General features: G+C 46.3%; 1 protein-coding gene across 8 annotated transcripts in view; it reads right to left on the minus strand.

Annotated features, from left to right (window-relative positions):
* CHD2 (chromodomain helicase DNA binding protein 2) overlaps positions 1 to 22,719 on the minus strand; it is an 83,112-nt gene that overhangs the window by 11,718 nt on the left and 48,675 nt on the right. For all 8 annotated transcript variants that reach the window (XM_057365802.1, XM_057365805.1, XM_057365806.1 and 5 more), the window contains 23 exons: positions 18,425 to 18,486; positions 17,734 to 17,856; positions 17,287 to 17,433; positions 16,350 to 16,483; positions 15,471 to 15,696; positions 14,633 to 14,733; positions 13,923 to 13,967; positions 13,594 to 13,769; positions 12,787 to 12,911; positions 11,942 to 12,158; positions 11,246 to 11,335; positions 10,188 to 10,378; positions 9,007 to 9,195; positions 8,367 to 8,529; positions 7,851 to 8,003; positions 7,286 to 7,357; positions 6,052 to 6,201; positions 5,325 to 5,473; positions 4,722 to 4,818; positions 3,920 to 4,012; positions 3,269 to 3,442; positions 2,180 to 2,355; positions 721 to 762 (listed from right to left, as the gene is read on the minus strand). In XM_057365802.1, coding sequence (XP_057221785.1) covers positions 721 to 762; positions 2,180 to 2,355; positions 3,269 to 3,442; positions 3,920 to 4,012; positions 4,722 to 4,818; positions 5,325 to 5,473; positions 6,052 to 6,201; positions 7,286 to 7,357; positions 7,851 to 8,003; positions 8,367 to 8,529; positions 9,007 to 9,195; positions 10,188 to 10,378; positions 11,246 to 11,335; positions 11,942 to 12,158; positions 12,787 to 12,911; positions 13,594 to 13,769; positions 13,923 to 13,967; positions 14,633 to 14,733; positions 15,471 to 15,696; positions 16,350 to 16,483; positions 17,287 to 17,433; positions 17,734 to 17,856; positions 18,425 to 18,486 — 3,095 coding nt within the window. The remainder of the gene's footprint in view (positions 1 to 720; positions 763 to 2,179; positions 2,356 to 3,268; positions 3,443 to 3,919; positions 4,013 to 4,721; positions 4,819 to 5,324; positions 5,474 to 6,051; positions 6,202 to 7,285; positions 7,358 to 7,850; positions 8,004 to 8,366; positions 8,530 to 9,006; positions 9,196 to 10,187; positions 10,379 to 11,245; positions 11,336 to 11,941; positions 12,159 to 12,786; positions 12,912 to 13,593; positions 13,770 to 13,922; positions 13,968 to 14,632; positions 14,734 to 15,470; positions 15,697 to 16,349; positions 16,484 to 17,286; positions 17,434 to 17,733; positions 17,857 to 18,424; positions 18,487 to 22,719) is intronic.

The raw sequence follows: 22,719 nt of genomic DNA on the forward strand, positions 1-22,719 counted from the left end.
ACTGCTAAAACAAAGGTGAGAACAGCCTATTTTAGGGACAACAGGGACCCTCCTTGACTGTCCAGTTTTCCCTCAGGCTTTTCCAGTTCCATTATTATCTCCATTTGATGGTCCACAGCTGCCATCTGCTGTCCCTTTTGCCTGCCTGAAGTCAGTAACATCGAGACTCACACRAAAACCTTGTGTTTCACAATAGAAGAGTATAACCAGCTGAAAAAACACTGCATTTCTCCTATAATACATTCAGGAAACCCTGCCTCAACCCTGAGACCTTTCTAGACCCAGCACAGGGTCAGGGCTCTGCAGATCCACAGTGCCTCTCCTCGTTTCCCTTCAGGAGGGACAGAGCATKGAAAGATGCTCTGAATTCAGTCCTGAGGCTGGCATGCACAGAGAAGCTTAGCAAGTGTTTTGGGGAGCACTTGCTGCTCTGAGAGCTGCTCCCTGTCCTTTCTGGGCAGAGTGAGAATGCTCCACAGGCTGGACTCTGCCAGCAGGACACTGCTGTGTTACAGCCCAGCACCACGACTGCTCCAGCTGGTTTTTTGGCCAGCACTGGTCAGTGCCCATGGACAGAGAGCCCAGGGATTGTACAGCAGTGCAGAAAGGCTTGTGCTGCCTGTGGAGGCTGTGTCCAACACCCAGAGCAATGTGGCTCTGGCTGTGCTCACAATGTGCCTCCGTGTTTCCCCTCTGGAGCAGGGCCAGGTCRGGACTCACCGTTCCAGAGGCAATCCAAACTTCTTGTAAGCCTTGATAAACCTAAGGAGGGGGAAAAAAAAATCATCAAAAAACTAAACTGCCACAAAAAGTAGGTCCAATATCACAAATAGGCTTGCATGTATTAATTACAGCCTGTCACATTATCACCCTYGCATTCCCCACTGATCAGCTCAGCATCCCTCAACACTGGGATGCCTCATCCATTAGCCCCCACAAAGAGTTTTGTGACCTTGGCTGGAGAAGAACACAAAATCATGATGAATGTTGAGTGCTTGACAGATGAGGAAAAAAGAAAGAGGAGAGTGGTAACTGTAGTGAAAAAAAAAAAAGAAAAAAAAGAAGAAAGCATTGGCTCACACCATGTTGGTAATTATTAACTTAATTTTTCCAGGAAGAAAAGAGGCATTAAATCAATGTCATTAGTAATTTTAAGCTCAGGCTGTAAATGTAGCAGCCCGTCACRGAAGAGCCAAATGTGGTTCCATCCATCACAGAGGTTTGCAGACAAGGTTTGTTAGTTATTTTCATGTCTTGTTTTTACTGTGAAAATCCCTGCTGTGGTTGACACAACTTTAGGGCAAGAGATGCTACAATCGAATATTGCCTTGAGCTGGGAGTAGACAGAATGGCTACAACCACAGGTTATTTTTTTACATTAGTTCATTTTTTGCCTTCTTTTTCTCATTTTGTATTCTTTCAGCCTCTTTCTGCTACATCATAATAACTGAAATGGCTGTTATAGTGCATATTGCAATGTCCTTCCTGCCCATMGTTTCAAGAAGGTTATGGGGCAGCTATCATAGCCCAAGAACTTTGATATCTCYTGCTTAAAACTACACCAGCTCAGAGCTAGAGAGAGTTAAACAAAACTCGTAAAGCCCTCTTTTCCATCTTCGGCAGAGCTGTAAGACAAAGATCTCTGGGAGAGACTCAAGAATTAGAAGAAAGGAGAAGAAAATAATGTTCTGGAATTCAGCCCCCAGCTGACATCAGGGGCTGACACACAAACTGTCGGATCAACAGGACCAGTACTTCTCATTTTGCCAGAGCCTGCCTTTCACTTAGAGCTTAAATCAGCAGGATGACTGCCAGAAAAATGTCAGGAAGGCCAGAGTCCTTGGCTTGTCCAGCTCTGTCGTTCATGGCACCTAAGAGCTCACATGTTATACRGCATTAGCTCAATCCACTTGGCCCATGAAGGGCAGTTACAACATGGATTGATTTTAGGAAGGTACCAGCTTCACTGTAGCCTGATTGAAGACAACCCAGTCCATTTTGCAGTGACCTGGATGTTCAGGTCATCAGCTGGGAGTCGACTGAATTATATAAAGGTGTTCCAGTGAACCAGCTCCACGTGCTTACAGGTGAACGCTTCCTGCACTAATCCGGGATTTTCTCCACCTGCATGGGGTTTCTATATTTGTTTTCTGAACTGTCCCTTGTGCTCAGCACTGACCTCCTGATTTCAGCATCAGTAAATCCTTCCACAGTGTCTTTTCTAACGCTCCGAGGGCGTCCCCTGCGCTTGGGTCTCTTCTCATCATCAGTGTCGTCAGTCTCGCTTTCCGACCCCGATGATCTCTGGAGCCTTCTCTTGGTTTCTGCATCAGATTCGCTGTCATTTGTCTGAGCCTGCACGTAGCAAAGGAACAGCAGAACAGTTAACAGCTGCCAATCTCATCAGCTAACCACCTTTTCTGTCCTCCACAAACCGGCACTCTTTAATGGGCTGTGAACACCTCGATATCCATTCCTGAAGGTGCAGGAGCCCATGTAACCAACCCAGGGAGGCTGCACACCCCTGCAGTCCCCAGGGACTGCTGAGGCTCTGGTGGTCACCCTCCCTCTACAGCCACCAGTTTCACAATTGCATTTTGATCTGCTAAGAGATAATAAAATACTGATTTCTGTGGGTTTGTACCCCAGTCCTTTAGACTATTTTGAAAACCAGGACACCTCAGAAATTAATCTGGATCCATTCAACCTTCTGTCCTTCTCTGTGYTTTTCATTTCAAGTTTTTCCCCAGCTCATCCCAGACAACAGTTCATAAGGCCTTAAAGTCCCATTTCCCAGCAGAGCATCCTTGCACAGTCATCTTTCTTTAGGACTGGGTTAGATCCCACTGCCTAAAGAAGAACTTGAGAAGGCACCATCTCTTTTGCCCCTCAGGATCCACATTTAGGTAAGAGCCACCCAGGGAGCTAGAGAGCCCAAGGTAAAGAAACAGCCAGAAAATGGCATCATCTGCAGCAAAATCCAGTACAATTGGATACTCTGCTTTGTGGTCACTACAAAGGTTGTAGTGGTTCTTTTTACTTCTTCTGCTGAGATGAGTTGCCCAAATCCAGTCTGGGCCCTGACACTGCATCCCAAACCAYTGGTCCAATGCAGGATGCCAACAAGAGGTCACTGTGCTACCTCTGTGCTTATTCCCAACCCACTCTGGAGGAGGGCAAGAAGCTCAGATGGCAAGGAGGCTTTGCTTGAGCATTCCCTTTGCCAGCTCTCACCTTGTGCCTCTCACCCCCTCAAGATGGGCTGTACCTTTTTGGTTGAGCTCCGGATTCGAGGCAGCATGTAGATTTCCTCCAATTCTTTCTGCCTTTCTTCCTCCTCCACCTTTTTCCTCTGCTCTTCTGGAATGATGTCGTCCCAGTCCTTCTGGGACCGCTCATCCAGCTCTGTCTCTTCYTCCTCCATGGTTGCAAAGTTGGCAACCTTTTACAAGCAAAGGAGAAGTTTTAGCAATTCCCTCCCCCGGCAGGAACACCCCAGAGCTGTCTGCTGAGCCTCAACTCCTTCTCCATCGGAATTCTGCCAACATTTCCATAACTACTCCATAATGGATCCCTATGTCACTACATTCCTGGCTCCTTGCCACATCTCTGGATTAACAGCTTTTGAGGAAGTACGTGCAGTTKAAGGAGTACTGCTGAGTATTTGTAAATTATTGGTTTTGTTTCCAAATTTGGTAAATTCTGCATTTTATTCACAGCCTTCAAAACCACTTACTTGAAATGAAATTAATATCTACATTGGTGGGGGTTGGAACTGGAKGATWTTTACAAGTCCCTTCCAAYCCAAGCCATTCTGTGATCTCTCTGAGGTGTCTCTGCCTGTCATTGACCTCACCACCATGGCAGGATGTGGGGAGCCACATCCCCACACCCCRTTACAGAGCCTGGGGGTCCATACCTTGAACTGGGAGAGCAGCTCGTCGGTGGCACTGGTGGACACTTCATTCTCCCGGGTTTCAGCCAGGCGCAGAATCTCATCAATGTCCATCTCCTGCCAGTCAGGGAGAAGGAGGGATAAAGGGGAGGGTGCCRAGCACAGCAGGGAGTAAGAGGCTTTGAGAACAGACTCGTGTGCTGATATGAGCTAAATAAAGTGCAAATATCTGCAGGGTGTCATCYCCGAGGGCAGGGATGAACTGTCTTCAAGTGGTACAACAAAGTACAAATAAGGTGACAGAACTGRAGGAAAGGACCACCGAGGCTGAASAGTGGGGAAAATTTCCATGCAGTSAGATGTGTCAGCTGTGGACTRTTTYCTTAGGGGAAGCTCTGCTGCTTGGSCCATTCAGAGAATTGGTCMAAACACTCAGTGCTAACTTGTCAAGCAACTGAGGCAGGAGGGAGCAACCTGTTCACGGCACTGTGCTGATTCCTGCCTGGCTCAGAACCACCAAAAATGGGTGCTGAACAMGTGCTCAGAGGAGGCAGGGAGAGGAGCCATCAGCACTCTGTGCTGTCACCAACTAATGATTCCTCAAGAGCCCTCCCTCWGGCACCATTAYTRTTCAATCCTCAGCAAAAGGGGGGTYACTGATCCCTGATYCCCCAAACCCACACTCTGCCCTCAGGCTCCCACATGTCCTATTCACCAACCTCCTCTCAGGCACAGGGCAACAACAAAGCAGGAGCAACCACCCCCAGTCCCTCTTGCAGACCTGCAGAGCACTACAAACTACYGTGTGATTTCAATTTCAAACTACCTGAGGCTCTGACTCTTCCCCTTCAAGCTCCTTGAAAAGATCTTCAGCTCCAAACTTCAAAATAGCTGTCAGCTCCTCTTTGTTGAAAGGATTTGAGCTGCAAGAACAAACGAGAAGGAAAAGGTGTTTTGAGCTGTTCAGTCACAACTGCTACAGCATAAAATCGTACCAAAGTTTTTCCTAACTGAAGCAAGGAGTAGGTTTTCTACCCAGCACTATAAAAACCGTTGTAATTAATCTCTTTCCTGCTCTAGCACAGACAAAGACTGCAATGGGAACCACCTCCATCTGCTGGGGGAAATTAAGAGAATTTGAGGTTACTGCCAAAATGCAGCTGYTCCCCAGCCAGGTTCCCTCAGACCAGGATGATCTCTGGTTTTAAGCAGAACAAAAAACAAGTAACACACTAAAATTAGTTTGGAATTTCTGATCATCTTTATCCTAAGTGTCCAAATTAATCGCTGCAGAAGCCAAATCAGTGGAAGCTGACAATATTTAACACACTGCCCTGTACCCTGTCAAATAAATATTGGGAAATGCCAGCAGTGAAGCTGGTTATGCCTCATGTTCCAGAAATTTCTGCCTCCTGACACAGCCACGTACTTGGATCTCCCAGAGTTGTTGTCCAGAACYGTCCGGCCAGTGGTGTCCATACGCTGGATGACCAAATGATCCAGCACCATTTTCTTCTTGGCTCTCTCAATGATCTCCTCCTCCACTGTCCCCTTTGTGACCAGGCGGTAAATATTCACCTGAGTGGCAAAAACACAACACAGCTATTTCCTGGGCCTGAGCATGCTCTGCTGATACAGCAATGCATCCCTCGGCTGTTTTTATGGGCTGCTGACATTGTCTTTGTGAACAGATGTGCTTTTTCAGAGGGAAAACAAGCACATTCTCTTTGAATCTCAGGAGAACCTGTTAAAATCAGGATGGTTGACACAGATCTTGTAGGGTGCCTAAGCACAGAGTAAAAATCTTCTAAACAATCACTCTAGATTCAAACCTGCACCAAACTTTTCACATCTCTAATATSTGGATGCTGTACTTTTAAAGTTTTTCTGGGCAAGAAAGAAAAAAGTCCACTAGAACCAGGCTGAGAAGTGCAATGCCACGGGTTGGGTTCTTGGTTTGTTCAAAGCCAACATCTGGCAAACTGGGGCTGATTTAAAATCTCCTAGTTTTTAAATGAGATTCCCTTGGGCAGCACTCTCTGGAGCAAGGACTGGGACAAAAAGCCCATGTTTTCAGGAGCTCTGGTGAGYTGAGAGCCCATTTAGATGCATACAACAAAGCCACAGGGAAAACAATCCCAGGCAACTCTCCTGACCTGTTTCTTCTGTCCGATCCGGTGAGCTCGGGCCTGAGCCTGAAGATCATTTTGGGGGTTCCAGTCTGAGTCAAAGATCACAACAGTATCAGCAGAGGCCAGGTTAATTCCAAGCCCCCCAGCTCGTGTTGACAACAAGAAACAGAAGTCCTGGGAAGGAAAACAAAAAAAAAGCATCCATGAGTTAGCCAGCTTGTAACTGTGAGCATAAAATAGCAATGGTGACTCAAAAGCTCTAAAAGGAAATGGAAGGAAGGCTCTGTTGGACTCCTGCTTCTTAAAGCAGAAAAAGGATTTCCTTGCCATATAACCTGCTTATGCAGCACCATTCTTAAAGCCCAGAGCCAGGGAGAGGCAGTGCTGCCCGGGGTGAAGGGTGTGCTGACCCAGGTGTGTGTCAATGTGGCACAGCAACACAAGCAGCTCCAGGTAAGGGCACCGTGGAGTCCATTTGGAAGGTCCAGACCACACAGATACCCACAAAGGCAGCAGGCAAACACCTGCTTTTTGTTGCCTGAATCCTGTCAGGAGTGACATCAGGAGTGACCAGACTGTGCCAGGTTAGAGCTAAGATGCCTGAGCCCCCATGGYTGCCCTCAGGACAGGGGAAAGGGCAGGTTCTATGGGCATTCTTGCTCTCTTCCCACTCACATTTCCTTTTGTTAAGTYTCCCAGACCCATGATTTCTCACAGCTCCTGTGTGAGCCAAGAATTCTGCTCCAGTCCAGGCTTACRGAGTGAGGAAAGGTATTTCTCACAGCTGGGCTGCCTGACACAAAAACAAGTGTCTTGCACCCGTCAGTGTGAGTCAGCAAGCCCAGATGAGAGGTTTGAGRTGCCCTCTCCTATTACACTGGAGACTTTCACCTCCAACACCAGACTCCACTGCCTGCCAACACCTAAAATCYTCCTTCTGCCTCTGCCATTTCATATCCAAAACCAGCTTCAGACTGGAATCACTCAGCAACTGCCTCATTCTCCAGATCACAGGCAGAGAATTGCTAAATTCTGGCTCTTCCCAGCCTCTCCAGAACTTTCTGGAGATGTGGCTTGCAGCCCTGTTCCTCGGACGTGGGAGATTTACAATAAGCAATATGGCTGGCTGCAAAACCTGCCATATCTGTGTCTTTAAAAGTACCTGGGGTTCTGTAAAAAGACCTGAACTGAACTAATCCCCTCTTGTCAGCCAGAAGCTGTGGCTCAGCCACAAACCCTCTGCCCAGGACTGCRGTACCTCGGAGCCGTCGGCGTTGAAGTGATCCAGCGCCTGCTTTCGGATCTCCCCCTTGATCGAGCCGTCCAAGCGCTGGAAAAATCAACAAGAATGATAAAASAAAGAAGGTAAAGGAGCCCTGAGGGACTGCTGCACCCAAGTGCTGCGAGCCCTACAGCCCCCTTTTGCTGCCTGCAGCGTTTAATTGTTAAAAATAGCCACCAATTAAAAATAACTGCGCTGCCTGAGCTGTGTCACAAGGGCTGGGGGATGCTCAGGGAGCAGGCACACAGCGGCTGACACCACAGCTCCCGTTACAGGCTCCCAGCCAGGCTCTCTGTGCTCACTGTCCTCCCCTCAGGCTTTGTCACACCACACAGCCCCAAGCAGGGGACTGTCAGAGGCGTTTTGCAGAGGTGGGGCCACACAGAAATGAAGGGACATCCCAGTTCCYTCCAGTGCATGCCACCTGTAATCCCAGCCACCAACCTCTGGGAAACTCAGTGACTCCCACTGCTCAAACTCCCTCTGCATTTTCCTCCRCTTTCAAGAGGACCCCACTGTTTTCCATGCTGATGTTTCTCACCTGAAAAGGGTAGTGTTTGATAGTCAGGTACTCTGCCAAGATGTCCAGCATCCTCACCATCTGGGAGAAGATCAGCACTCTGTTGCCTCTCTCCCGCAGCCTGGTCAGCAGCTTGTCCAAGAGAATTAGCTTTCCACTGCTCCTGATCAGAGACTGAAGAAATAACCATCATTTCCAACCTTACCCGTGTGTACATTACACAGAGCCCTGCTCCTTTTGGGGTCACGCATCTCTTGCACATCTCTAATCTAATAATGTGGATTTACACAGCAGAGCCCCCACACACAATGAATCACACAAAACTGATCTTTACTGCCTGCAGCTCCTGCTCGAGAGGCCTCAGAATGTTGCCTGCAGTGGAAGTGGAGGGTTGGGGGTTCAAGGGGCTTAGCTGTGAGGGCTATTTTTAAAGGAGAGGCCACAGAAGCTAAAGCTTCACCAGGTATTACCTTGCTGGGAGGACAAAAAAAGGACAAAATTTAAGGAAAAAAAATGGTGACCAAGGACACCACTCACCTGCAGRGTCTCAAGGCCATTTTCTCTCTCATTTTCTTCAGGTGGTTTAATAAGGTAGCAATGATTGCAGCACTTTTTCAATTCCATCACAATGTTCAGGAAACCAGATGTGCTTCCCCTCGTTCCCTTTGAAAGAGCTTTGTAGTTTCTTGTCAAAATCCACCTGCAGGAAGGAAAATTAAAAGTCCAGATCATTATTAAAAGTCCAGATCATTTCTCAGTGCAGAGTGGGGTCTTGGAGGAACAAAACCTTCAGGAACAGCTCATTCAGGCATCAGTCTGCTTCCCTCCCTCCATCTCTCCTCACTTCTCCTACAGGACACTGCTCTTTCCTCTCTAAAACCCCCGACCATACTTTCCTGTTGATTTTACCACAGTTTAATACTGAACAGCATCACAGTTCCGTGCATATTTTCACTCCCCCAGGAAAGACATAACCTCTGTCCTGCAAAGCAGGCCAGGTGGACATATCACTCTGCAAAAGCATCTTCCAGAAGGRAAGATWCCAACTGCCCCACCTCAGGCTCCTRCTGGGAAGCTCCCAGTACTGCAGGTGATGGCACTGGAACACATTCCCAAAGCCCACAGGAAGATGTGCCCATTTCTCCTGGCACTCCCAGTAACTGATTCAGTGACTCACTTGTAATACTGTTTCTGCAGAGCAGACATTTCCACCCTCAGGATCTGCTCCACTTTGGCTGGCAAAGATTTCTCCACRTCCTTCTTCACTCTGCGCAGGAGAAACGGCTCCAGGACTTTGTGAAGGCTCTGGTAGCCATTCTCTCTACCTTTCCCGTGATCCTCTTCAAAATCCTCCCAGAACTCAAACCTGGAGGAGAAGGGAGGGGTCAGAATATCTCTCATGGCACCAAACAGCATCCATTGGTTACACTCCTGCAGCACAAGRCAGGAGGCCACCAGTTTGATGGAAACACAGTGGAAGATAAAGGTCCACCCTGCTCTGGTTAACTAAACAGATGGGAGGCAAAGCTAGAAGCTCTCTGGGCTTAGATGCCTTCCTAACATCTTWTATTTGAGCTCCACACTGACTCCCAGGACCCAAAATCCCAAGTTTTCCACTCTTTTGCTCTGTTGGCATTTACCTGGCAGCAGTTTCTGAACTTTCCACGGTGCCTCCCCCAGGAATGGTTTTGACAACTGGACTGTTTTACCCTGCTCTGAAGGCTCTTTTGGGACTGTTGCTTCCTCTGACAGCTCCTCTGAAATGTGGAGATCCGCTCTGCTCCACTTGGGAGACCTCAAACCTCTCCTTCACTCTTTCTGTGATCCAACAAAAAGAATTTGGGGGACAGCTCTTCTTGCACTCAAACACAATTTCAGTGAGCTTTGGGGCATGCTTGCCTTAGCCTTAAGAGATGCCCATGGCTCATTTTATTTTAAAGAAAACAAAACATTTGTTACACTGTGGACACACAATCAGCCAGCCAGCACCCCCAGAGCTGCCATGAAATGGTTGGCAAGGGTGCCTGAACCACAGCGTACTGGAAACCTCAGAAATGGCTGACATGATTGCTCAAAACAAGTTTAGTTTTTTTAGAGATGGCTGGAAGACAGCAGACAGACTTGAAAAGCATGTATCAGATTTCCCCATTCAGTTTGCTGCCAGAAATACTCCTGGTGTTAGTTATTTAACCTCTGATTTTGCCCACTAATGTCTGTTCTCCTATCATTGCTGTCACAACACCGAGTTTAATTCAGGGATTTAATTCAGGGATTTCTGCCATTCTGCACTCCCTTGAGCCCATTTAGCAGACAAGAACAGCCCAAGATATTTCCTGGAAGGCCCAAAAAGAGACTCACTTCTCTGGCATRATGAAATGCAGCAGGGACCAGAGCTCTTTGAGTGAGTTTTGAAGCGGGGTGCCGGTGATCAGCAGCCTGTGGTTGGACTTGAAATCAATCAACGTTTTGTACAGCAARGAGTCGTCATTTTTCAACCGATGGGCTTCATCCACGCCGAGAAAAGCCCAGTTAATGCTTCCCAAAACCGTCTGGAGGAAGAGAGAAACAAACAGAGGCACTGAGGAGATGCTGGGGCACACATCTCTCTCTGTCCAAGGCCAGAAACTCTGCCCTGTGCTGTCCAGGCTGTCCTGCCCCAGCCCTGCAGCTGCACCCTCCCAAGATCTTCTTCCTGACAAAATTTGGGGGCCAAGACACCTTCCCAGAAAGGAAAAGGTGACAATTAGCCACACTATCCAACACTCCTGCTGTATCTCAGCAGTCTTGCAGCAAGTACACCTGTTTAATCCTCCTTTGCTTTACCCAGAAAGCACAGTCCTTCCCCAGCTCTTTATTCCCCCTTTTCTAGGTAGCACTGGTCCCTCTGGAGCAACAACAGGAGAGCAGATGAACAAACCTAAAAAGTTCAGGTAATCCAGGAGCTTTGATTTTAGTTTTTTGTTTTTCTTCTTTTTTTTTAAGCTTTTTGTTTTCTGCTAGCACTCAGTGATGCACTGACAGTGCTGATGAGTATTTCCTAAGCAGACAGATCTCTCCTAGATGTAAAAATGCAGACACYGTTAACACTGTGGCCAGAGGTTCAGTGTAATTGTTTGTTCTCTTAGCAAAACTAAACTCAACTAAACCAGATAAAAATCCAGCTACTCCTGGATACTGCCAGAGGCCTTTTATGCAAAAAGAATAACACAGCTGTGCAGTACAAGWGTGAAGACACCATAACATTGTCACACATTCCCTGGGCATTACTGGCAAGCAAAAGCAAATAGTGGCTGGAGTTCTCCATCACCACAGAGGGAAGAGGTGAAACCCACTATAGCTGGTTTCAAAAGTTTCAACATTTTCTCATTTTAAAACAAGAGGAATCTAGATAAAAACGTCCTTGGACCATGACTCACCTTATCCTTGAGGAGGATCTCGTAGGTTGTGATAAGTGCATTGAATTTCAATCTTTTAGACTGGGAGTGGATCCACTCATATTCACGGATCTGTGAGGGGAGACAAAAGTTTAACCAGTGTTATCAAAAGGAAGGAGTTAAAAATTGTTATCGTAGTGTAGCTGTAGCCAAAGACTCCAGCCAAGCCCAAAATGCCATTTGATGAGCTCAGGGTGCCCAAGGAACAACTTGTTTTAGTGCACACATGGTTTGACAGGTAACAAAATAAGGTCAGCTTGCTGCTCTGGCATTAATCTCAGCAGCAAAATGAACACATCCCCTCAGTGTGGACACCTCTGRAGCCCCAACACTTGTGTGCTCCATTGTCTGAATAGTTCCAAACACTGAAGACAAGCACTTTTACACTGCTGGACTCCTCCCTGAGCATGTTTCAGCCCAGAGCAGCACTGGCTTCCAGACTCAGAGAGAAGCCAGTGCTCCTGCACTCACTCCAAGAGGGAAAATAAGGTAGAAAATTCCCTGCAGCAGGGAATTACACCCACATGCTCAGCTACACCAGCTCCAGCTTCCTGCAGTGCTGCCAGAACTATCCCCCAGCCTCTCCAGCTGACTGTGTGTCACACACATCACACTCACTGCTGTTCTGCCCCCAGTGCTTCTCCCCGAGCCCTCACCCTTTGCTCTCTGATTACACACCATGTTCCTGCTCATGAGGTCTCCAATGTAAACCACCACGTTTATCTCAGGTGCCCACACTTCAAACTCCCTCTGCCAGGAGGTGAGGGTGGACAAGGGCACGACCACCAGGAAAGGGCCGTAGAGCTGGTGCTGATGGAACAGGTATGACAGGAATGATATTGTCTGAATCGTCTTGCCCAGTCCCATTTCATCAGCCAGGATCACACTGTTGTTCCTGGGAAAGAGAAGAACAAAAAAAAAAAATAGCTGTCTGAGTGCATGTTTCTGCCACCACTAATTTATTGTGCTCCACATGAACAGCAWTCCATGACAAGGACACAGAGGGGCAGTGCAAAAACATTTGTTTGAACATTTCCAAATGGATCCCAGGGACAGCCACACTCAACATGGCACAACAACGTGGAAAAATTAACTATGGTGGCTCCAAACTGGAGGAAAACAGGCAAAGGGAGAGGGGAATCACTAACTTAATTTTAGAADGACATTTCTCAAAGGCTTCAATAAGTAGATAAGCACACTGAGCCAGAAATCTGTTTTTCTCATTAAGTCAATTGAAATCTTGGGCTGATATGTAACAGGCTCACACAACAGCCAAATTCAGCAYGTGAACAGGCCCAGACAGAGAAAATGCTTTTTTGTTTTCACACAAGGTTTTTTAAGTTCATGCTTTAGGTAGTTCCTGCTTGCAGTGWCTGCAATGCAGCTGGGCGTGATAACATTTGAAATCCTTCAAGCTGCAGAGGGAGGGCAGGTAAAGACCTCACTTGAAAACAAAAAGTGCCAAATCCTGCTGGGATAAAACCCAGGAGGCACAGAGTGAAGGTGGCAGCCTGTGTACGTACTTGCACCAGGAGTGAGCCAGCCAGTTGAGGCCCTCCAGCTGGTAATCCCGCAGCTCCAGGTTCTCCCCTCCGATGTACGAGGGCTGTTTCTTCAAGGCAACAAACCTCGGCCTCTGCTTCAATACCTGAAAAAGATGCTGCTGTAAGTCCACTGAAGAGAAAGACAAAACAGTCAGTGGCTGGAAGGATGAAAATTCAGCAATGAAATCTAYGAATTCAGCAAAGAGTGTGTCTCTCTTTGCCCGTTCAAGTGCATCCACATTTTCCTAGTCAGTGCTTGTGTCTGCATTTCTTGTGATTTGCCTGCTGCCCTCTGGTTCTGTGMTCAGAGCTCTGAGTCCCCCAGGAGTGCAATGAGCTGAACAAAATGCACGTAAGTTGGAACCAGCTCCACTCCCTKCTTTGTCCTCTTTTGGTTTTTCTCCCATTATTTCTGTCTCTCTCCTTCACTGTATCAGCATCTTGCAGGCTTCCTCTTTTCCCAGGTGTGCTGTTTTTTTCATYCAACTGATATTAAAACTGCTGCAGCTCCTTCTGAGGAGGAAGCACTTTGCAAGGATTAATTAATCCTCCCACTCCCCAGGGGGACGTAACGTTCTCACTGTGCACAGAGTAAATGAAACTCAAAGGGGTTCACATCCCTGCTTGAAGTATGATACCAGGACAGCAAACAACCCTTCAAATGCAGGTGGGAGGATGGGAAAACGTTCTCTGACATTTATCCTGACAAAATTTAATGTTCCCACTGCTTGCATCTTCCTCCAGCCTGGAAGAACCCAGCAAAAGAGAGAAGAGAAGCCAACAAACCTTGCAGTCCCGCGTGGGAATCGTCTTGGAGTTGTTGCGACTGTTGAAGCTGTCGATGCAGTGCTGGAATTTCTTGCTGATCAGAGCCTCATCTTCCCAGCTGCACTCGGCATAGGGCAGCCCCATCCACTTGCACAGGTATTCTGGGTCATTTGAGGATGATTTGCGACTGTTTGCTGTGAAATATGAAAAAAAAGCCCAAATCTCAGCACCCGTGGTTGAGCGGCTGAACCGCAAGCACGGGTCACAGGCTGAGCTGCCCAGACAGCCACAAGACAGGTCTTGGCTCATAGGAAAAATGTAGAGAGACAAAAAAAATGTTCTTTTACCTGGGAAATCTGAATGCCCCGTGGCAGACTTGCTGGTCTTCACAGCTGTGTTTGGAAAGAGAAGGGAAGGGAGGGTTGAAATGCCGGCAGCCAGCAGAGGGAGCAGGGCAAGCCATCGCTGCACTGACACACACCCACATTTTTGTGGGAATTGTATTGGAAATAGGTTAAAACACCTCTCCAAGTCAATTCCCAAAGCAACTGGGTGCTGGCACGTCTGACTGACAYGACTGTGACATCACCAAAGTACTCACTAAGTTCTGTTTTTATTTTTGTTAATTAATCATGAAAATCTCACCCCTGAGCCGCCTTGCAGGCTTAACCACATCCTCAACTACACCACAGAAATTGGTGCTCACAAAAGCCAGGCCCATGCTGCTGCTTTGGAAACAAACACCTTGCATTTAAAGGGTTGAAGCCAAAGAACTTCAGCAGCAACAATTTCAGCAACGCATTGGAAAATTGTGTGTCACCCCACACTCCAGGCAAGGARGGTGACTGATCTGTATTGCTCATAATTTGTAAACCTGTATTTTTACTGTCCAATTTCCTAAATTTCAGACAATGAAATACACTAAGCACTAGAGTTTTTTCCTCAGGGATACCACAGGACAGGGAAGAAGAGAGAGCTGCACACTCATTTTGCTGTCACATGGAGTTTAAAGCTCCCACTCCTACTTCACACCCCTTTACCAATTGGCTCCACTTACCAATTACTCTCTCCACTATTTGGTACTGTTTGTTCAGCTCTGAGGCCAGCTCTTGTTGGCAGTTGAAATATTCTACATCTTCAGGTGATACCTTGCCCAACCTAGATGCAAAATGATAAAAAAAAAACCAAAAAAACAGAATAATGCTTCTGTCATAGTGCTCATCGATGCTACATATACAAAATCGTCTTTCCTATATGGTTCTGTCATTCAGGAAAGTAATTGGTGCAAACTACTGCTTACAGGACATGTTTCTTAAATTGCCTATAATTACAAATTATTGCTCAGAAGCAAATGTTATAGATGTTTAGCTTGTGTCCCTGTTAAATGTAGCCTTATTCTGATGCAAGAATCAGTCTCAAAACCAGAATCAAATAGAGATGGAAGCTGCTACTCCAGCTTTAACACTATGGAAACACACCACAGCTCCCCTTTTATACCCTGGGGAAGCCTGACAGTAACTTATGCAAAAACTTGCACATAGAGAAGCCCATAATTAACAAGGGCTAATAAGGCTGCAAGCCCTCACAGCACTTCCTGGGCCAGGTAAGTGTGTGAAACATTTATTTGCTGTCAGCTCTCCCAATTCTTAAACCTAGGAAGTGGCAAAAGTGTGAATTTCATGCCTTGTCCTCTCCATTTTACAGCCTTCCACAACTCAGACATAATCTCTATGAGRAGGGGATGTTCCTCAGCAGGTAAAGAAAAAACCAGAATGTTGTTTGCACATAAAACACACTTTGCAGGAAGAAATCAAACGTTTTCAGTAATGACTCTGCAACCTTATGGCTAAAAACCATTTCCCCAAGGCCAAGTCACWGGTTGGAGTGAAGCCTACCATTGCTTGATCTCCTCCTCTTTCTTCTTGAAGTTTTCCAGCTTTTTCARGCCCTTCACTTTCTGCTGCTGCAAGGACTCCTCGCTCTCCCAGGTGCTGTGGATGTATGACCAGCCCTTCCATTTGATCAGGTACTGCACTTCCCCCTCATCCTTCTCGGGGTCGAAGTCGGCGCTGGGGTTGCCGTTGGCCTCGGTGGCGTACACCGTGGTGGAAGCACCGATGGCTGCAACACAGACAGCCCACATTTGGTACCTTGGTTACCAACCACTGCATCAACTCARTTAGAGCAGAAAGTTACTCTCCTAATACACCTTTTTAAGGCAACACAAAGAACATCTGACAGATTCTGCAATCCTATCAGGCAGGCACACAAAAGTTTTCCATACAACAGAATCTTTTCAAATCTGTCGTAAGTAGCTTTTCTTTAAGTGTAATTCAAAGGTTTCTTGAAAATRTTCACAGCTATTCAGTTTTACAAAAAACACTTTTGTAAGGCTTTGAGAACAAAACATTGGCTTTATTTTCATTACGGCTTTGTYAATGGGGCTATGAAAACTGACTCTCCTACAAGATCTGTTTTATATTTCAAAGCAGAGAAAAGCAGGAATTGCAGAACAATGGCTGCATCTTTAAAATGTGTGCAGGCTAAATGAAAGCTGCCRAGCACATAGAGATTTTAGGATTTTAAATTTTATATTTTACAAAAGCCATTACATATTATAAGAGATAAATAAGAGGCATAGAGGAAAAGATGAAAAGCACTGAAACAACTCATAGCCCCACTTTGAAGTGGCAAAAGCATTGCCCAAGCTCAAGAGAAACTGTGAGCACACACTATTGCCATCAGAAACAAAGGCTTCTTCCAGAACTACCCACCTCCCTTTTTTCCAAGCCTGATGTCCAAGACTTTCTCAATAGTTTCACTGTTGTCTTGTTGCTCATCAGCTCCTTCCCCAGTCATCTCTATCAGGTCATCAGAATCCGTCTCAAAATCATCATCYTCTTTGTAGCTGAATAAGATCAAAACCAAACTGATATAAAACACTTGACTCTTGCCAGCCCACCAACAGAGAACTGCTCAGACTGGAGCACCTTCTCCAGCATTTATCCTGGGATTCAGTGCACATTCAGTCACCCACTCAGTATTTTTCCCCAAGACATTTAGATACATTTACCAGCCTAATCCTCTATTTTGGGCACAGTTTTTCTCACCAACATCAGATGAATGCATAAGGTAGAACAATCTCTGCAGCAGAAGTAAGGCCATAACACAGAAAATCTCCACTGCTGAGGCCAAGATTACTCCATGGAGGTTGCAGAACAATGAAAGGCTGCATGGGTGCCTACACTTCCCTAGGAACTGCACTTCTCATCTTTGATGAATAATTAACCACCACAAAACATCATTTGGATGGCTCTTTTCAAGTCCCATTATTAGGACTGCCCAAAAGGTGAGAGGTACACTGAGAAATGGATAAAGCTTTACCTCCACCAAGCCTCAACACTCTGTCCCAAGGCTTTATATATCAGCCACTCTCAGGCAATTGCTCCAATCCAGCACAGCTGCTCCCTTTTACTCATTTTCATCTATTATTTGTAATTAACCTCAGCTGAGAGCACTTTAGAAACATTATGCAAACCTCCTCACATTTCTCTAAGAGGGACTGGGAAACATTCCCTCCTTCACAGATGGCAAAASGAGGTAAACCTGGATGTTCCCATCATGAACCTGTCAAAAGAGCCACACCTCAGCCACTCTCTGCAGGACCACACAGCCAGCCCTCACCCCCAAGAACYCCACATTTCTTCACACCTGACATTTTTGGCTGCTCTTCGCCGGGTTTGTCTCTTAGGAGTCTCATCATCTTCATCATCATCATCATCTTCTGACGAGTCTGGTTTCTTTCTCTTCCCACGCTGGATTTTGTGGGGCTTTTTAACACCAGTTTTGGCCACTGTTCTAAAATAAAAATTAATAAAGCCATAATACAGGATGGTTTATGTAAACACCCTCTTTAGAAAGTCTTTAAGGAAGCATGAATCTCAAATATTACACTCCTAAGGCATTTAGACTGCTCTAACTCTCATGGAAATTACTTTATTGCTCACTGGAGCATGAGATGGGGAGATGAGGGAGTAAGCAGTCCCTAAGTTTACTAGGTCATAAACAAGGAAAAATCTACATTCATTAGTGACAAATAAGAGATTTCCTCTCCACACAGCACAGGCAGAAATACAGCCTGAACCAAYCATTCCTTACCTCCTTTGGACAGGTCTTCTTGCTTTAATTTTCTTCGGTTCAGGCTCACTCTCTCCACTGGTGCCTTGCTCCCCTCCATCTTCATCCTCTTCTCCAGCAGAGACCTCTCTTTTCCATTTAATTCTGCAGTCAGAAAAGTAGGTCATGAAGGGCAACGATATTTCTACACAAATACTTGGCTGATCAAACCATCAGGGCCATAATTACAGGAAAAAGGTTCAAAACTGCACCTTTGGCTGTTGAGTGCAACGCAGGGCTATTCTTTATGGAAGTTCTTTTGTTTTAACAGAGGGTTATAATAAATAGAAGACGATAATAATTTGGCATTTTATTCTCAGTTAATCAAAAAGGTGGGAGGAGAAGGGATTAAACTGTTTTAAGTATCTCTGAAGGAGAATCAGTAACCTGATGAAAAAGTGAAAGACTGACAACAGAAAGTGAATTTGACTCATTCAGATTCCATCACAGACACAGTAGGAAAATACAAACAAAAGTTGGAAAATTGCATCCATCTACAGATCCATATTCATACCTCAATTTTAGTAGTCCAAAGTATTATTACTGGAAATATTATAGTATTTCTTTAAAAAGCTCCCCATGTTGACAACTCCTATCAAACAATCCAATGTGCTACTGTTCTGAAAACTAAACCAAAGCATCACCACTCAAAACCCTTTCCTTAGAAACTTACTTTCTTTTCAACTGCTTCTGGCGTCTTCTTTTTGGGCTCTCATTTTCAGATTCGCTACTTGCCTTTAATTGAAAAGAAAGAAAATCAGGTTGTARGCTTCACTCTGGACTTCTCCTCAAGGATGCAAGTGAAACACGTCCCTGTGGGCTGAGTTTGGGTCCTTTCCCTGCAGCCTGAAGGACACTTTGGTGCAGAGCAGCCCCCTTCCAGCACTGCCACCTGAGCAGCAGTGGCCAGGCAGGTCTGCAGTGTGTGCAGCAGCCCAGGGATTGTAAACCCACGAGTGAATTTATCCCAACAAATCCATTATGATTTCTGCCTTCATTATACAAACTTCTTACGAGGAATGAAGTAAAAATATTGTCATAGAAAGGCAATGTTCTCATCACAAGAGTGTCCTTGCCTTGCTGTTGGGGTTTTTGTCCCACAGTAAAAGTCACCAAGGACCTGATTGGGTCAGAGCTGTTTCCTGCTCCTTTCCTTCCTCCTAATCCTACGGTCTCCACCAGTGAAGTCTCTCAGGCTAAATATATCTAGAGCTATTCTATCTGCTTGCTGTACTATTTWAAAAGTGGGCGTCACTAATTCCCACAGACCACAACAGCTAAAATAATCCCTTTATTCCGGTTGTACACAACCYCATTTTCATAAAAACCAGTCAACCATGAAGACAGATCACCACACAGATAGCATGACTTCTCCTTCGCTTCCCCCAGAAAACACAAATAGGCAGGGACAAAATAAAGACTTCTAAAGGAAGTATTAAAATGTCAGAAGTAGCCTCCAAGACTGTTTGCTCCACACACTTGCTGGAAATCTTCCACTTCTATCTGCTTTTTGCCACAGTATTCAGCTTTGGCTGCAGGCACTGTCTGTCCATCACCATGGGTAGCACGGTTTGCACCCATGACACCCTGGACAGAGCTCACAGAGCTGTGCACATAAGGACCTTGTGAAATGGTGTGAGCTGCAACACGCATCCTTCATTCCTATTTTCCAGCCTTCCTTCCACCAACAGAAGTTTCTGTCTCACTTACATCAGTGTAGCCATTAAAATACACTAAAATACTGGATGCCACATCAGACCACAAGCTTTCCTGGAATTGGTGTCAGATTTGCATGTGACACAACAGCACCTTTTGCACCATCTTACCACAAACACGTGTTCATCCACCTGTCTCAGAGCCCTGCATGAAATCCCTGTCTCATTTACCAAACATGAAACAAGTGCCTGGCAAACACCATGGACAGCCCTACCTACCCTAGCAACACAWGCCAAGCATTCCACAGATTTCAGTTCTGACACACAAAATTTAAGTCTTCAGTTTCCCTTTTCTCTTTTCATCTCTTGCCCACTTTCTGAAGCTTTCTCATTCCAACTGAGCATGATTTTAACAGCTGTCCCTCAGTGCACTTTTACTTTTGCTGTCTGTTGGCAAGCCACAAGTAATGAGGTGGATTCCTCTTCTGCTCTGCGTCACAGATCACATTGGGAGAAMACCAAATACAACCTTTAGCTCTTTGAAACTAACTACACTTCTGTGCCAAAATTCCATTTTCCAAGYTTCTGGTGTCCATTTTCCTGATGCCTGTACTCTCCCCCTGCTGTTGCTGTGCCTACAAAGCTGATGACAATCTCTTAATGACTCTGCTTTTCCTCCCCTCTTCCACCTTGAGAAATGTAACTTGTGACTGCAGCTCAGCCRCCTTCTCTTACATTTTTCAAAGATGCCATTGTGTGTTTTGGATGAGTGTCAAGCCCAGCTCTATCTCCTCTGACACAGCCAGTCCCCAGCCTGAGTCATCTGCCTGCCTTGTGCTCCCACACCCTCCCCATCCCAGTGTGGAGTGTTGGGAAGTGCTGCTGTGCTGCAGCTCCTCATCCTCTCCTCCCTGCTCCCYYGTGTCTCCTGGTGGTAAATTCTTTRTTTAAGGAARCACAGAGGATGTCCAGAGAGCCAGGGCCAGGCCAGGTCCTGAGTGCACCTGAGGCCCTGTCCGCCCACCACCACCATCAGGAACAGACTGGTTGGGAAATCACAGGCAACTCCAATTTGAGTAATGTCACCTCCTGGAATGACACAAGCTGGACTGGCAAAGTCCAGCCCCAGCCCTCTGTGGGATTTTTGTCAGCCCAGCAGGAGATGATGGGGTCAYGCTGCTCCCTCCAGAGCCTGAATGCCAGTGCTGGGCTCAGGCTGCCCTGCTGTGGCCAAGGACAAAGACAGCCCATCTCCCTTAAGCCTGTCTTCCCTAGCTCCCTTTTATCAAACACTRCAAACATGCCCAGCTTACTCCTGTACCCCTTCTTCCAGCTGGACTAGGATCTGGCCTCTTACAATTCCCCCATCTCCAAATGAAGGGATCAGCCTTCCCTCTCCATGCCTCACTGATTGCTCACATCAATTCTCTCCCTCTCCCAGCACATGAAGTGCACACGTTTTTACTRGATTAATTACACTGTATTTTACCGTGGAGCAATGCTGAACAGACATGATGCTGCACACGTAGCACCAAGCAGAGCAACGTAAAGCAATTAAAGTTCTGCTCCTATTGATTATCCACGAGTGTCCTTGCCCAGGGCAGGAGAAATGGAAATTCCAGGTCATTGGAAAAGAGGTYCAGGTGAGCCTCTGGAGCTCACACTAGGAGAGACAATGACTTGCTTAAGCAGAGCCAAAAGTATTTCAGACTAAAGGCAAAGTGAAGACTTGCTCATTTCAGGCTAAGTAGAGGCCAAGCTCTAGTACTTCAGAAAAGCTGGAGAATCTCAGCTCATCAGGTTAGTTTTAAGAACTTCTCTTCACCAGTGAGACCAGTACAGCAAATACATGAGGCAAAGCATTGATCAAAGTGCAAATGAGCAAATTTTCTTTTTCCAGTAATAAAACCAGCTGTATTTTGAGAACACACTGGTGCATGACTTCTGGCCTTCCTRCGACAGAAAAATATGCACTGACATTCGTCACCAACTTCAATCTGAAACTATTCTTTTTATAGTAAAAAGACTGTGTCTGGTTGGGGCACATTTATTTCTCGACTGCCCTAGAATCACAGAATGAAGGAATGATGAAATGGTTTGGGTTGGAAGGGGYTTTAAACATCATCCAGTTCCAACCCCCTACCATGGGCAGGGACACCTTCCAYTATCCCAATTTGCTCAGAGCCCCATCCAACCTGGCCTTGGACACTTCCAGGGATGGGRCACCCACAGCTKSTCTGGGTACCCTGTGAGTCTCACCACCCTAACAGGCAAGGATTTCTGTAACATATCTAACCTAAAYTTCCCCTCTTTCAGTYTGAATACTCTTGAAGGGCACCTGACTCTGCACGCCTCACATCYCCTGGCTGAAACCTGAAGCTGATTTATTAACTGCAAGGAAAATGCCTAGAGGAAGTAGTGTTTTTACTAAAAATCTCACACATTCTCTTGCTCCTGGAGACAGCTCTGGGGCTCTGAGCAGCTCTGTGCTCCTATGCAAAGCTATACTTTCGCTTCCCCGAAATCTCAGCCCACACCTGGGTATTGATCATGAGTTGTCACCCTCCCTGATCGCAGCTCGGACACCTACACAAAGAGCCCAGAAATCCCCAGAAGGCAACCATTTCTAACACACAAATAACCCTACCCAGAGTGCTGCTCTCAGAGGACACAGTGATCTAGCAGGGCCCCAAAACCTGCACCACCTCCACCTCTGCACCAACCCCCACGCAGGTGAGTCATGGGGCAGCACAGGGAGCTGTGATGGCTCATCCTTGCTCTGGTCTCTGCATCTTCTCTGCAGATGAGCAAAGAGCTGCCTGCACGATGCTCTTTGCTCATCTGCAGAGAAGCATTAGGGAAGAAGGCAATTGCAAGCCCCCAGACACTGTGCTGGAAGTCCCAAGCAGCRACACGTGCAGGTCACTGGTGACAGAATTAACCTTGCAAAGGCAAACAGCATCTCAGAGGCGCCAAGGAATGCTCAGCACCACAYAGGCTTGAGATGTACTATTTCCTCTCTCTTGGTCTCTTCCAAAAGATTTTGCATCTCCAGCACTGTGCTGCAGCCAGGTCACACCCTCCATCGGACTGCTGCAGATTAGACTTGCCCTATAGGGACAAGTCAGTGCTGCTCTGGGGAGAGGTGGGGTGACAGGGAGCTCCAATTTTTTTAATTTCAGCTTTCTGTTTCACAGAAGTTGCAGTGGGGTCATTTAGAGGACCTTTGGGGTTTTTTTTTTTTTGTTTTTTACAATATTTTGTGGTATAGCAAAGTTTTTGCATCTCAGATTTTTTTATTTAACTTTATCAT

Source organism: Malurus melanocephalus, unplaced genomic scaffold (genome assembly GCF_030028575.1).
Source record: "Malurus melanocephalus ecotype Western Australia unplaced genomic scaffold, MMel_1.1 scaffold_58, whole genome shotgun sequence".
In the NCBI taxonomy this organism is placed as follows: domain Eukaryota; kingdom Metazoa; phylum Chordata; class Aves; order Passeriformes; family Maluridae; genus Malurus; species Malurus melanocephalus.